At 36.0% G+C, this 12,749-nt stretch overlaps 1 protein-coding gene and 1 long non-coding RNA gene across 3 annotated transcripts in view; one reads left to right on the top strand and one right to left on the bottom strand.

Annotated features, from left to right (window-relative positions):
* Positions 1 to 68: 68 nt before the first annotated feature.
* Positions 69 to 3,775, bottom strand: LOC148719400 (uncharacterized). The gene is made up of 2 exons (XR_015994138.1): positions 3,529 to 3,775; positions 69 to 837 (listed from the first exon to the last, which is right to left on the bottom strand). It is a non-coding gene; the product is annotated as an uncharacterized LOC148719400 (long non-coding RNA).
* A 4,414-nt stretch (positions 3,776 to 8,189) lies between these two features.
* Positions 8,190 to 12,749, top strand: part of LOC148719399 (uncharacterized) — a 19,635-nt gene continuing 15,075 nt past the window's right edge. The window contains exon 1 of one of the 2 annotated variants that reach the window (XM_088740459.1): positions 8,190 to 8,377. In XM_088740459.1, the coding sequence (XP_088596585.1) occupies positions 8,317 to 8,377 (61 nt within the window). In that variant the 5' untranslated portion in view covers positions 8,190 to 8,316. Of the gene's footprint in view, positions 8,378 to 12,527; positions 12,693 to 12,749 lie in introns of those variants that run through there. The other variant, XM_088740460.1, reaches the window with a different exon arrangement.

The following is a 12,749-nucleotide window of genomic DNA, read 5'->3' as shown; positions in this document are numbered from 1 at the left end:
GAAGGTGAGGGTCTTGGACACTAAAGAGTAAAAGAAACTTGGAAAAATTGTCGTAAATGTCAAATAAATTATGACGGATGCATGACATCCTATACATGACCTATATTCTTTTCTTTTTCTTCCCTGTCTTCACACTCTTCGCGAACATTGAGTCATGTATATTATTGCGCTTTAGAAATTCTTCTCGTGTAAATATTATCTTCAAATGAAATGTTTATCCGGTCAGATTTTGACACACGAAGGTTCGTGTGATTGATTGGTGTACAATAAATAGCGAATAATAAATGGACGTGTAGATATGCGCCCATTCTTGGGATATCGATCGAGTTGAACTCGAGAAGAGAAATTCCACATCTACAGCCACCATGTTTTCTTGATACAAACACCATAGGCTTTTACAAACAAGAAGAGTCGACTTTGTTAATGAATGAGTGACGCGAAAAGCGAGTGATGTGTCAGCAGCTGATTGGCGAGCAGAAAATTATCGTAATATTACACGCGAACAGTTAAGGCTTTTTCTGAGGGGTGGAAAACCTTGTACAACACAACATTTTAAATGATAAAGTAGTAAAATTCTCTATGTTCTTTGAAATCGACGTTGAAAATGCAACCTTTCCAATCGTGCGAAGGAAATAAAACTCAATGAATAATCAACTGAGGCGCTTTTTCATTGCTTTTCTGGTTGGAATGATCTCGTTGCGACATTGGCATTTATCATCCTCATCTCCACATACATGGATCCATTTAGCGTTCTTTACAGGTTCTGGGTGTAGGCGCTTGGTTTTGTGATCCAGCTTGACTTTCAGAGGCAAATATGTTGCACCAACCACGCCTTTCCTAAAAAGAGTAAACAAAGAAAATTATTTTTGGGACAAACGAAGAAGAATTGCGATAAAATCAAAAAGTTTAAAAAATTAAAAACCACCCACGTTTCGACGTTCGCTTAACGTCATTAACAAGCCAATAACAAGTGAAATGAGAACGAATATAATATAAACGTAAAAGAATTCCTAAGAGACACGGATAACAAAATTGACTGACTTGGTTGATAAGGAATTTTCCGTTCTAAAGAAATATAGATCAAAGTTTGATTTTCTAATTTTTGAGATGTTATTTATTAGGGAACTGAACCCCAAGTCAAATACTGAGAAAGACTCTATTCGCGCCAAATTCTTTATGTGACTCTGCGCGCGAATATGACTCTGAGTGTGAATTCTTTGTTATTTACATATTTTCAATTTTGTTATCCGTGTCTCTTTGTAACTCTTTTACATCTATATTCGTTCTCATTTCCCTCATTATTGACTTGATAATGACGTTAAGCGAACGTCGAAACGTCGTCATATTTTTCTAAAACCAAGATGGTTTTTAATTTTTTAAACTTTTCGATTTTATCGCAATTGTTTATAGTTAAATTGATTAACAAATCTCTTCACCTGAAACGAAGAAGAGCATAAAATGGGGTACATTTGGATTCCAGGTCAAGGATCTGGGAAAAGTACTTTTCTCTCACATTGTTCAGATCCACTCGATCAGCTTGTTGCCACTCATGATCAATCGCCAGAAAAGTGGAATCAAAGTGGGCAGCTGTTGTCACATTACGACATAACGTACAGACGCTTTGCATTCGGGCACTCAGCGATATGAATTAAATCTTTTTCGTGATGTATTTAGAGGATATATTGGAATTAATCATCGATACAGTTTTAGCTTGTAAATGCCCTTTCTTTTTCGAAAGAGCTTGCGCATAGCCCGTGTCAAGCTCGCTAGCCTACTGAGAAGATTGGTCTCTTTACAAAATTCGCAAATGCTTCGAAAAAATCAGAGTAAAGGTGTGATCATCATAACTTCGTAGATACTGAGCAGCCAGTGATTGCGAAAATTTTTTGATCCCCGAGTATAATAACAGATCTCCCCCGCAATTATCTGTAACGAGGGAATAAATACTCAGCCCAAAATTTTAAGCGTCACGTTTTAACAGTACATGTCGATTCGAAATTTCTGGCGACAAGATTCGTTTTGTATGAAAATTATTTTAGGAGGTTACATCTGTGCAATTTGTCACACGTAACTGGGAGTATAGGAATACTTTGTAGAACAATTGTAGAAGTTTAATCACCTCAGGATCTTTATATGTCGGGACAAGGATGTGATCTCGTTTACTTTGATCACAAAGGGTCTTAAGGGAGCGGGTAAAGTAACTGATGTTGTCATTCTAACTGATTAACTCCCACAGGTGACCAAGGCAGAATTTATCCTTACAATATCAATGTAGCATCAAGTAGACGATGGATGAGAATACAGACAAACATCAATTAGTGGATTATACGTAGATCCAATACCAAATATCAATACAGCATTAAGCAGACGATGAATGAGAATACAGACAAACATCAATTAGTGGATTATACGTAGATCCAATACCAAATATCAATACAGCATCAAGCAGACGATGAATGAGAATACAGACAAATTAACAAATGCCGGTAAACACCATAGCGTACACTATTGAGTTATGGATGCACTCGGGAGGTTGCTAAGCACGAAAGAAGCATAAGAGTCGCTCGAGACGATAGCCTAGAGCGACTCTAGCTTCTTGAGTGCTTAGCAAACCTCCCAAGTGCATCCATAACTCAATAGTGTACGGTGTGGTGTTTACCATTTGTTTTATAACATAACATTGATACATTGTAGCTAAAGAGTTCCCTTTTATTTAACAAATCTTACGTGACCAGAAAAAACAAGCGCGCGCGGAAAAATAGTCTTTGCATTTGCTCACGTCAGCAGCGTTACACCCATGGGCAAGTGGGGGACGCTAAATTGACCAATCAGAGCGCGCGCTTTACTTTGGTTATGTTATAATATCAATTAGTGGATTATACGTAGATCCAATACCAAATATCAATACAACATCAAGTAGACGATGAATGAGAATACAGACAAATATCAATTATTGGATTATACGTAGATCCAATACCAAATATCAATACAGCAATACAGCATCAAGCATGCAGACGATGAATGAGAATACAGACAAATATCAATTAGGGGGTTATACGTAGATCCAATACCAAATATCAATACAAAATCAAGCAGACGATAAATGAGAATACAGACAAACATCAATTATTGGATTATACGTAGATCCAAGACCAAATATCAATACAGCATCAAGCAGACGATGAATGAGAATACAGACAAATATCAATTATTGGATTATACGTAGATCCAATACCAAATATCAATACAGCATCAAGTAGACGATGAATGAGAATACAGACAAATATCAATTAGTGGATTATACGTAGATCCAATACCAAATTCTCAGAACTAACATCATGAGAGTTGTATGGCAGCAAGACAGTGAGGAGAATTACTAGTGGGATCTTGTGACTGAGAAAATTGAGAAGTTCATCTTAAAAAAAAAATATATATATATTTCTTTCATCAAATCATGAAGTCCCTGTTTGAAAACAGTCAAATAAATGACAAAAAATAAATAAATAAATAAACAGCATTGACTTGTACCTTGAAACGTTGACTTTGAGAATCCGGGATATTCTCAAGTCGTTACTATTGCCATAGGCATAATGCTCGTATGCCTCAATTTCAAATTTATTCGGCTTCTTACCAAAACCTCCATACAGAGTCTATATGAAAAAAAGGAAAGGAAAAAAAAAAGAAATGCGTTAAGTATTGACTAATAGGTAAGGAAAAATGTTTCGCTTAACTAGAAAGTAATGAACCTGCATATTAAGGACCGCTCATTAAACATATCGCCAGGGGGGAGGGGAGGGTGGGAGGATTTTAGCTGTGTCGCCACGTCACGGTACAATCTAGCTGTTCTACATAATCTTTTTATCCCCCATTACTGATCATTAGCCGTTAATTGGTAGTCAATGTGCCATAGTCCCCCTCATACTTTGTTTGCGACAGCTGATCCCCCTTCCGTTCCCCTGAAAACCATGTGATCCTATCCCCCAAAGTTCCCCGCTAGGTGATAAATAGTGACTATTCCATACAGATCATATAAAACACGATGCAGGTTACATGGCCACATGGGGAAATAGGAAAAAGAAAAATATACAACAAGTATTTCACAGTTTTTCATTGTATATATTGTAACTCGAAAACGTGCGGTTGGGAATCCTTCTGCGATAGAGGGCCAGATAGATTATTTTGGACAAGTGAGCTGAAACTTTATTTCAAGCCTTCATTCAACTCAAACTCGCTGTCTCAAACAATCTGCCTTACAATATAAACGGTGATAGGATGAAATTAACGAGCCTATCGTGATTTTAAAAAATGACAGATACTTCTCCCCAGGAATGAATGAAAATCAGAATTAGAGAGGTTTCAAATAGTCGCCAACTTAAATTTTTCAATGTGCCAAATTTGAAGTTGAAAAACATCGTGTCATACAGCTTTTATGAAGAAAAAAAGTTCGAAACTTGTTAAAAAAAAACCAACTTTAAAACATGCATGGCTATTAAGCTTTGGTGTGAATGGAGTACAAACCAGGTACAGACTGGCAAATTCAGAATTGTGAGAACACCAACTGATCGTGAACTACGTGACAACATGAAATATGAAATCAAACTAACTTATATGTAAAGAACAAAGGGCGTAAAACGTGCCTGTACGTAAGCTGATCTGGAAGAACAGGTTTATCTCGTGTTTTAGTGTTGAATTTTTCGTTATCTCGTTGACGATGTAAACTGAGCTTTAGCGAAAGGGCGTAAATCACTCTATGGTTCACAAGCTCGCTTCCATACGACAACACCCCACGCAAGCTATACCTTAGAAATAGATCACTTTGGAAGAGGTCACCTGTTTTTTATAAATGACACCTGCGAATCCAAACCGATTTAGGGACACTTGAATACTTGAATCCTGGCGTTAAGGACGCCTAAATTACATGAGAACAATGGAATAAACGCTTTCACGCTTTACGGTAGGCAGCGATTAACTTCGGCCACAAGCCACAGCCATGTGACAAAATCCTTTACCTGTTCAATTGAGTTGAAAAGTAATAACTACATGGCGAGTCCTTCAGGAAGAGGCAAGAAAACTCGATACCAACCTAACCCTAACTAACCTTATCCAACTTGTTACATTATGGCAATTTTATTGTCCGATCCGAGCAATCAGCTAAAGTCATTTGGTAAAGTGTGGGTTGCGATCTTTGTACTAAATAGCTTTGTGCGTTGCCAACCTTACCCAACAGATTTTCTTATCTCTTAACAATCTTCTGACACATGGAAACCTGGATGAGAAGCAAATATAATCAAGAACTAAAAAATGATATAAGTAGTCGATGTCTACGAGCTGTTTCAGAGTTATGACTTTGTAGTGAATCAAGCTATCTTCTGTTTTGCAATGTCTTCATATATTTATTTTAGTTGTATATGAAAAAAGTGAAAAAGTTCACTGATTTGGTCAGATTTGGCTTTTCTAAGGAATAATTTATTTCCTTTCGTTGTATCTAAAATGCTACCAAGGAATAAAGATGATTATCATCTTTGTCGGGCATCGTGGTGTATTTGACGGGCTTAAACAGAGACTTCGCTCTCGCTCCCACGCTAACGTGACTTTCAGGATATTTTGTCGCCATTTTTCAGTTTTCTCGATGCCTTCCAAAGTGATAATAATAATAGTAATAAAAGAGTTATGTTCTTGGGTATAAATATGTTGTGGGACCTTGTCAGAGTCGCTTAAACTCTCGCCTAACTGTTTGTGCTAAAATGTCTCCGAGTCAGGCCATTACGTCTTTATGCCCACGAACACGAACTTTATTTCAGCTAGTGGCGTATTTCTATAAGCATCCATAGAACATACTTTTTAAATGTTGTCAGAAAGAGGAATCCCTTGTTTCTCTCGCGGTGTATATGAGTCCAATACGAAAGTCAGAAGGGCTGTTCGTCTGAAAATAACGTGAATCGGCTGACAAAAGTGAAACAACGAATGTATTCATATAAAGCCCAAAAAGTCCTTTTAGTACACCATTTTCGCAACTGGCATTTACAGTTGCGTTCTGCATTTACTTTAAAATTTACAAAAGTTGAAAGCTCGCTCGTTTGGTCTGCCGCGGCGGCCGTTTTTAAATCATGCCGGTATAAGGAAACAAAACGCGGTCGTAACACAACCTTCTCATAACTGCTGGAGAAATTTAATACAGACTGAATTTGTCTGGAAATTTGGTTTTCAAAGATATTTCGTCTTCTGCAAAGGAGTCATTCCTAAGTCTTAAAAGACCGGGCAAGTATGTTCCTAGAAAGTAACCTAGATGATAATAACCGGCACCCAAAATCTGTACACAGATCTTCATCACAAAATTTATGTGGCTCCGAAGATCACTCACAGACTATTTTTAAATGTACTTTTACAAAAGTGCTTTTAAATTTGACTCTAATTCCCCGACAAAAATGGGGTTATCCCGCAACTTGTTTTAAAGTTCTTTAAATATAATTTCAGTGAAATTAGGGAATAACTTTGACCAAGAGACTATATTCTCCTGCTATGATCCAACAACAACAAAGCATTTTGAGCCATCTTGAACAAGAAGCCAACAAGGCTAATATTGGTTATTTAAGATATTATCTTCTAACATTTTTTTTAGCACTTTATATTTAACAATTATTCGCCGAAGGCAGGGTGAATATCGTTGAATAATCCCCGAGACGAAGTCGAGGGGATTATTCGACAGTACAATATTCACCAAACCTGAGACGAATAATTGTTTTAGTATAATTTCAGAGCTGAACAACAGAGTAATTTCTAAAATCATAACATTTTAGTAACATTAATTAACATTTTATTTTAACATTTTATATAAACCGCTGCGCGCGGTTTATATAGTGTCATATAAAGAGCCGCTCGACCAATCAGATTTCTGGAAACTCTTTGCTCAGCTCTGAATTTGTACTAAATCAGTTTATGAGTGTAAATCCACCAATCCGGCGTTCTATAACGAACGGTAGAATCTAGTTAGCTGCGCCACTTGCTATCTATTCAAAATCAGTGGAGTGTCTATCCGCAATTGATGAGATTTTATTAGTTTTCTTTTTTTCACTTTTCAATAACACAAAGATCAAGTTTTGTTGTTAAGTTTTGAACGACAAGTGAAGTTATGTAACAATTTTTCCACGAGCCCGCGTCGGATATCATGAGTTGGCAATAACCAATCTAGTATCCAAAAAGTGCAAATTGAATAACTGTTGTATCAATTACATTCAATTATCTACAATGCACGGGAGAAGTTTTTGTTTCCAGCCAGAAGTAAATCCAGCCATACTTGAGTGAATCATTTTCCATATAAGGTGATTCAGTTTATGAGCTGATAACTTGAGCAGAGTGAACCAATCAGAATGCTAGAAATACAACGTTTCGAATTTAAAATGTAATAAACCATAGTAAATCGATTAACTATGAATAAACTGAAATACTCATATTATTCGCCCTCGATTTCTACGTTTTTGTTTATTTTACTTTTTATCATTTTTGGCCATTCATATTAACATAGATTTCTAGGAAACACAGATACTATAGAAGTGCATTTAAATAAAAAATACAACACAAAACAAAGTAGAATGGAGAAAGGTAGGGTATGATTAAAGAAAAATAAAATAAAGACTAACTAGTACCCTTTTGCTCATTAACTGGTTTTTTAAAATAATATTCACATACAGAGAAAAAAACACATGTCACTCATGATTACTGCAATCAAGTAATGTTAGAAGAAAGATAACGAATGTAGAGAGGAAGGTCGTTCGAATAAAATTTACCGACAACAGTGGAGTTAAACTTCTTTATAACAGTGAATATATGACAATCATATAAGTGAAACGTCCACATAAACTGGTGAATTTAAAGGAAAACTTTCCATGAAGGATGAGGGCCTCATAGATAAGGAAACTCTTCATTTAAAGAGGGTATCCAAATTGTTGTTAAACTTATGACCCTCAGTTTTAGTATGGCATCAATTTGAGAATTGCCATCGCCTCGGAAATTTGGTTATTTTAAGTACCGTTTTTTTTCTTACAGCCAAAAGATATTTATTTCTCCTCTGAAAATCCTTCGTTAGGACGCCAGGCGAAAACAGCTTACTGACAGAGGTGTTGCACTCATCTTTTGAGCAAATGCTTTTAATACTATCATCAAATGACAACGAAGTCCAACCTCTATAAAGATCTGAAGCCTTAAGTCTTACAGGTGGCATGATTAGGATAACTATTGCAGAACGTAATCGAGCAGAAAAGAAATTTAAGAAGTCTTTTGATAGCGAAAAACAAGCCATTGCACGGCTTTTGCGTTATTATGAATTTAGAAATAATTTCTTTCATGGTGACTTTGGCGTGCGCTGCTCTCGGAAAACAAGGTACGATTCTCCTTACTTTTACTGGATTATATAGATGACAAAATATCAAGACTCATTGGATTATTTTGGACAAGTGAGCTGAAACTTTATTTCAAGCCTTCATTCAACTCAAACTCGCTGTCTCAAACAATCTGCCTTACAATATAAACGGTGAAACGATGAAATTAACGAGCCTATCGTGATTTTAAAAAATGACAGATACTTCTCCCCAGGAATGAATGAAAATCAGAATTAGAGAGGTTTCAAATAGTCACCAACTTAAATTTTTCAATGTGCCAAATTTGAAGTTGAAAAACATCGTGTCATACTGCTTTTATGAAGAAAAAAAGTTCGAAACTTCTTAAAAAAAAACCGACTTTAAAACATGCATGGCTATTAAGCTTTGGTGTGAATGGAGTACAAACCAGGTACAGACTGGCAAATTCGGAATTCTAAGAACACCAACTGATCGCGAAAAACGTGACAACATGAAATATGAAATCAAACTAACTTATATCTAAAGAACAAAGGGCGTAAAACCTGCCTTTACGTAAACTGATCTGGAAGAACAGGTTCATCTCGTGCTTTAGTGTTGAATTTTTCGTTATCTCGTTGACGATGTAAACTGAGCTTTAGCGAAGGGGAGTAAATTACTCCATAGTTCACAAGCTCGCTTAAATACGAGAACACCCCACGCAAGCTATACCTTAGAAATAGATCACTTTGGAAGAGGTCACCTGTTTTTTATAAATTACACCTGCGAATCCAAACCGATTTAGGGACACTTGGATACTTGAACCCTGGCGTTAAGGTCGCCTAAATTACACTAGAACAATGGAATAAACGCTTTGACGCTTTACAGCAGGCAGCGATTAGCATCGGCCACAAGCCACAGCCATGTGACAAAATCCTTTACCTGTTTAAATGAGTTGAAAAGTAATAACTACATGGCGAGTCCTTCAGGAAGAGGCAAGAAAACTCGATTACCAACCTTACCTAAACTAACCTTATCCAACTTGTTAGATTATGGCAATTTTATTGTCCGATCCGAGCAATCAGCTAAAGTCATTTGGTAAAGTGTGGGTTGCGATCTTTGTACTAAATAGCTTTGTGCGTTACCAACCTGACCCAGCAGATTTTCTTATCTCTTAACAATCTTCTGACACATGGAAACCTGGATGAGAAGCAAATATAATCAAGAACTAAAAAATGATATAAGTAGTCGATGTCTACGAGCTGTTTCAGAGTTATGACTTTGTAGTGAATCAAGCTATCTTCTGTTTTGTAATGTCTTCATATATTTATTTTAGTTGTATATGGAAAAAGTGAAAAAGTTCACTGATTTGGTCAGATTTGGCTTTTCTAAGGAATGATTTATTTCCTTTCGTTGTATCTAAAATGCTACCAAGGAATAAAGATGATTATCATCTTTGTCAGGCATCGTGGTGTATTTGACGGGCATAAACAGAGACTTCGCTCTCGCTCCCACGCTAACGTGACTTTCAGGCTATTTTGTTGCCATTTTTCAGTTTTCTCAATGCCTTCCAAAGTGATAATAATAATAGTAATAAAAGAGTTATGTTCTTGGGTATAAATATGTTGTGGGACCTTGTCAGAGTCGCTTAAACTCTCGCCTAACTGTCTGTGCTAAAATGTCTCCGAGTGAGGCCATTACGTCTTTATGCCCACGAACACGAACTTTATTTCAGTTAGTGGCGTATTTCCATAAGCATCCATAGAACATACTGTTTTTAAATGTTGTCAGAAAGAGGAATCCCTTGTTTCTCTCGCAGTGTATATGAGTCCAATACGAAAGTCAGAAGGGCTGTTCGTCAGAAAATAACGTGAATCGGCTGACAAAAGTGAAACAACGAATGTATTCATATAAAGCCCAAAAAGTCCTTTTAGTACACCATTTTCGCAACTGGCATTTACAGTTGCGTTCTGCATTTACTTTAAAATTTACAAAAGTTGAAAGCTCGCTCGTTTGGTCTGCCGCGGCGGCCCTGTTTAAATCATGCCAGTATAAGCGAACTAAACGCGGTCTTAACACAACCTTCTCATAACTGGTGGAGAAATTTAATGCAGACTGAAATTGTCTGGAAATTTGTTTTTCAAAGATATTTCGCCTTCTGCAAAGGAGTCATTCAGAAGTCTTAAAAGACCGGGTAAGTATGTTCCTAGAAAGTAACTTTCATGATAATAACGGACACCCAAAATCTGTACACAGATCTTCATCACAAAACTTATGTGGCTCCGACCATCACTCACAGATTTATTTTTAAATGTACTTTTACAAAAGTGCCTTTAAATATGACTCTAATTCCCCGACAAAAATGGGGTTAATCCCGCAACTTGTTTTAAAGTTCTTTAAATATAATTTCAGTGAAATTAGGGAATAACTTTGACCAAGAGACTATATTCTCCTGCTATGATCTAACAACAATAAAGCATTTTGAGCCATCTTGAACAAGAAGCCAACAAGGCTAATGGTGGTTATTCAAGATATCATCTTCTAACATTTTGTTTAGCACTTTATATTTAACAATTATTCGCTTTAGGTTTGGTGAATATCGTCGAATAATTTCCGAGACGAAGTCGAGGGGATTATTCGACAATATTCACCGAACCTGAGGCGAATAATTGTTTTAGTATAATTTCAGAGCTGAACAACAGAGAAATTTCTAAAATCATAACATTTTAGTAACATTTATTAACATTTTATTTTAACATTTTATATAAACCGCGTGGAGCGGTTTATATAGTGTCATATGAAGAACCGCTCGACCAATCAGACTTCTGGAAACTCCTAGCTTAGTTCTGAACTTATATCAAATCAGTTTATGAGTGTAAATCCACCAATCCGGCGTACTATAACGAACGGTAGAATCTAGTTAGCTGGGCCATTTGCTATCTATTCAAAATCAGTGGAGTGTCTATCTGCAATTGACGAGGCTTTATTAGTTTTCTTTTTTTCACTTTTCAATAACACAAAGATCAAGTTTTGTTGTTAAGTTTTGAACGACAAGTGAAGTTATGTAACAATTTTTCCACGAGCCCGCGTCGGATATCATGAGTTGGCAATAACCAATCTCGTATCCAAAAAGTGCAAATTAAATAACTGTTGTATCAATTACATACAATTATCTACAAAGCACGGGAGAAGTTTTTGTTTCCAGCCAGAAGTAAATCCAGCCATACTTGAGTGAATCATTTTCCATATAAGGTGATTCGGTTTATGAGCTGATAACTTGAGCAGAGTGAACCAATCAGAATGCTAGAAATACAACGTTCGCCGTTTAAAATGTAATAAACCATAGTTAATCGATTAAATATGAATAAACTGAAATACTTATATTATTCGCCCTCGATTTCTACGTTTTTGTTTAGTTTACGTTTTTATCATTTTTGGCCATTCATATTAACACAGATTTCTAGGAAACACAGATACTATAGAAGTGCACTTAAATAAAAAATACAACACAAAACAAAGTAGGAATGGAGAAAGGTAGGGTATGATTAAAGAAAAATAAAATAAAGAATAAAGACTAACTAGTACTCTTTTGCTCATTCACTGGTTTTTTAAAATAATACTTACATACAGAGAAAAAACACATGTCACTCATGATTACTGCAATCAAGTAATGTTGTTAATGTTGATCAAATCATATTCATAAAATGCCTTTTTGAAAAAACTTTATAGAAGAAAGATAACGAATGTAGAGAGGAAGGTCGTTCGAATAAAATTTACTGACAACAGTGGAGTTAAACTTCTTTATAACAGTGAATATATGAAAATCATATAAGTGAAACGTCCACATAAACTGGTGAATTTAAAGGAAAACTCTCCATGAAAGACGAGGGCCTCATAGATAAGGAAACTCTTCATCTAAAGAAGGTAGCCAAATTGTTGATAAACTTATGACCCTCAGTTTTAGTATGGCATCAATATGGGAATTGTCATTGCCTCGGAAATTTTGTTATTTTAAGTACCGTTTTTTTTTCTTACAGCCAAAAGATATTTATTTCTCCTCTGAAAATCCTTCGCTAGGACGCCAGGCGACTAACAGAGGTGTTGCACTCATCTTTTGAGCAAATGCTTTTAATACTATCATCAAATGACAACGAAGTCCAACCTCTATCAAGATCTGAAGCTTTAAGTCTTACAGGTGGCATGATTAGGATAACTATTGCAGGACGTAATAGAGCAGAAAGGAAATTTGAGAAGTCTTTTGATAGCGAAAAACAAAGCCATTGCACGGCTTTTGCGTTATTATGAATTTAGAAATAATTTGTTTCATGGTGACTCTGGTGTGCGCTGCTCTCGGAAAAGAAGGTATGATTCTCCTTACTTTTACTGGATTATATAGATGACAAAATATCAAGACTCATT

Source organism: Stylophora pistillata, chromosome 12, assembly GCF_964205215.1.
Source record: "Stylophora pistillata chromosome 12, jaStyPist1.2, whole genome shotgun sequence".
NCBI classification, from domain to species: Eukaryota; Metazoa; Cnidaria; class Anthozoa; order Scleractinia; family Pocilloporidae; genus Stylophora; species Stylophora pistillata.
The sequence above is the reverse complement of the archived record's forward strand: the minus strand, read 5'-3'. Positions and strand labels throughout refer to the sequence as shown.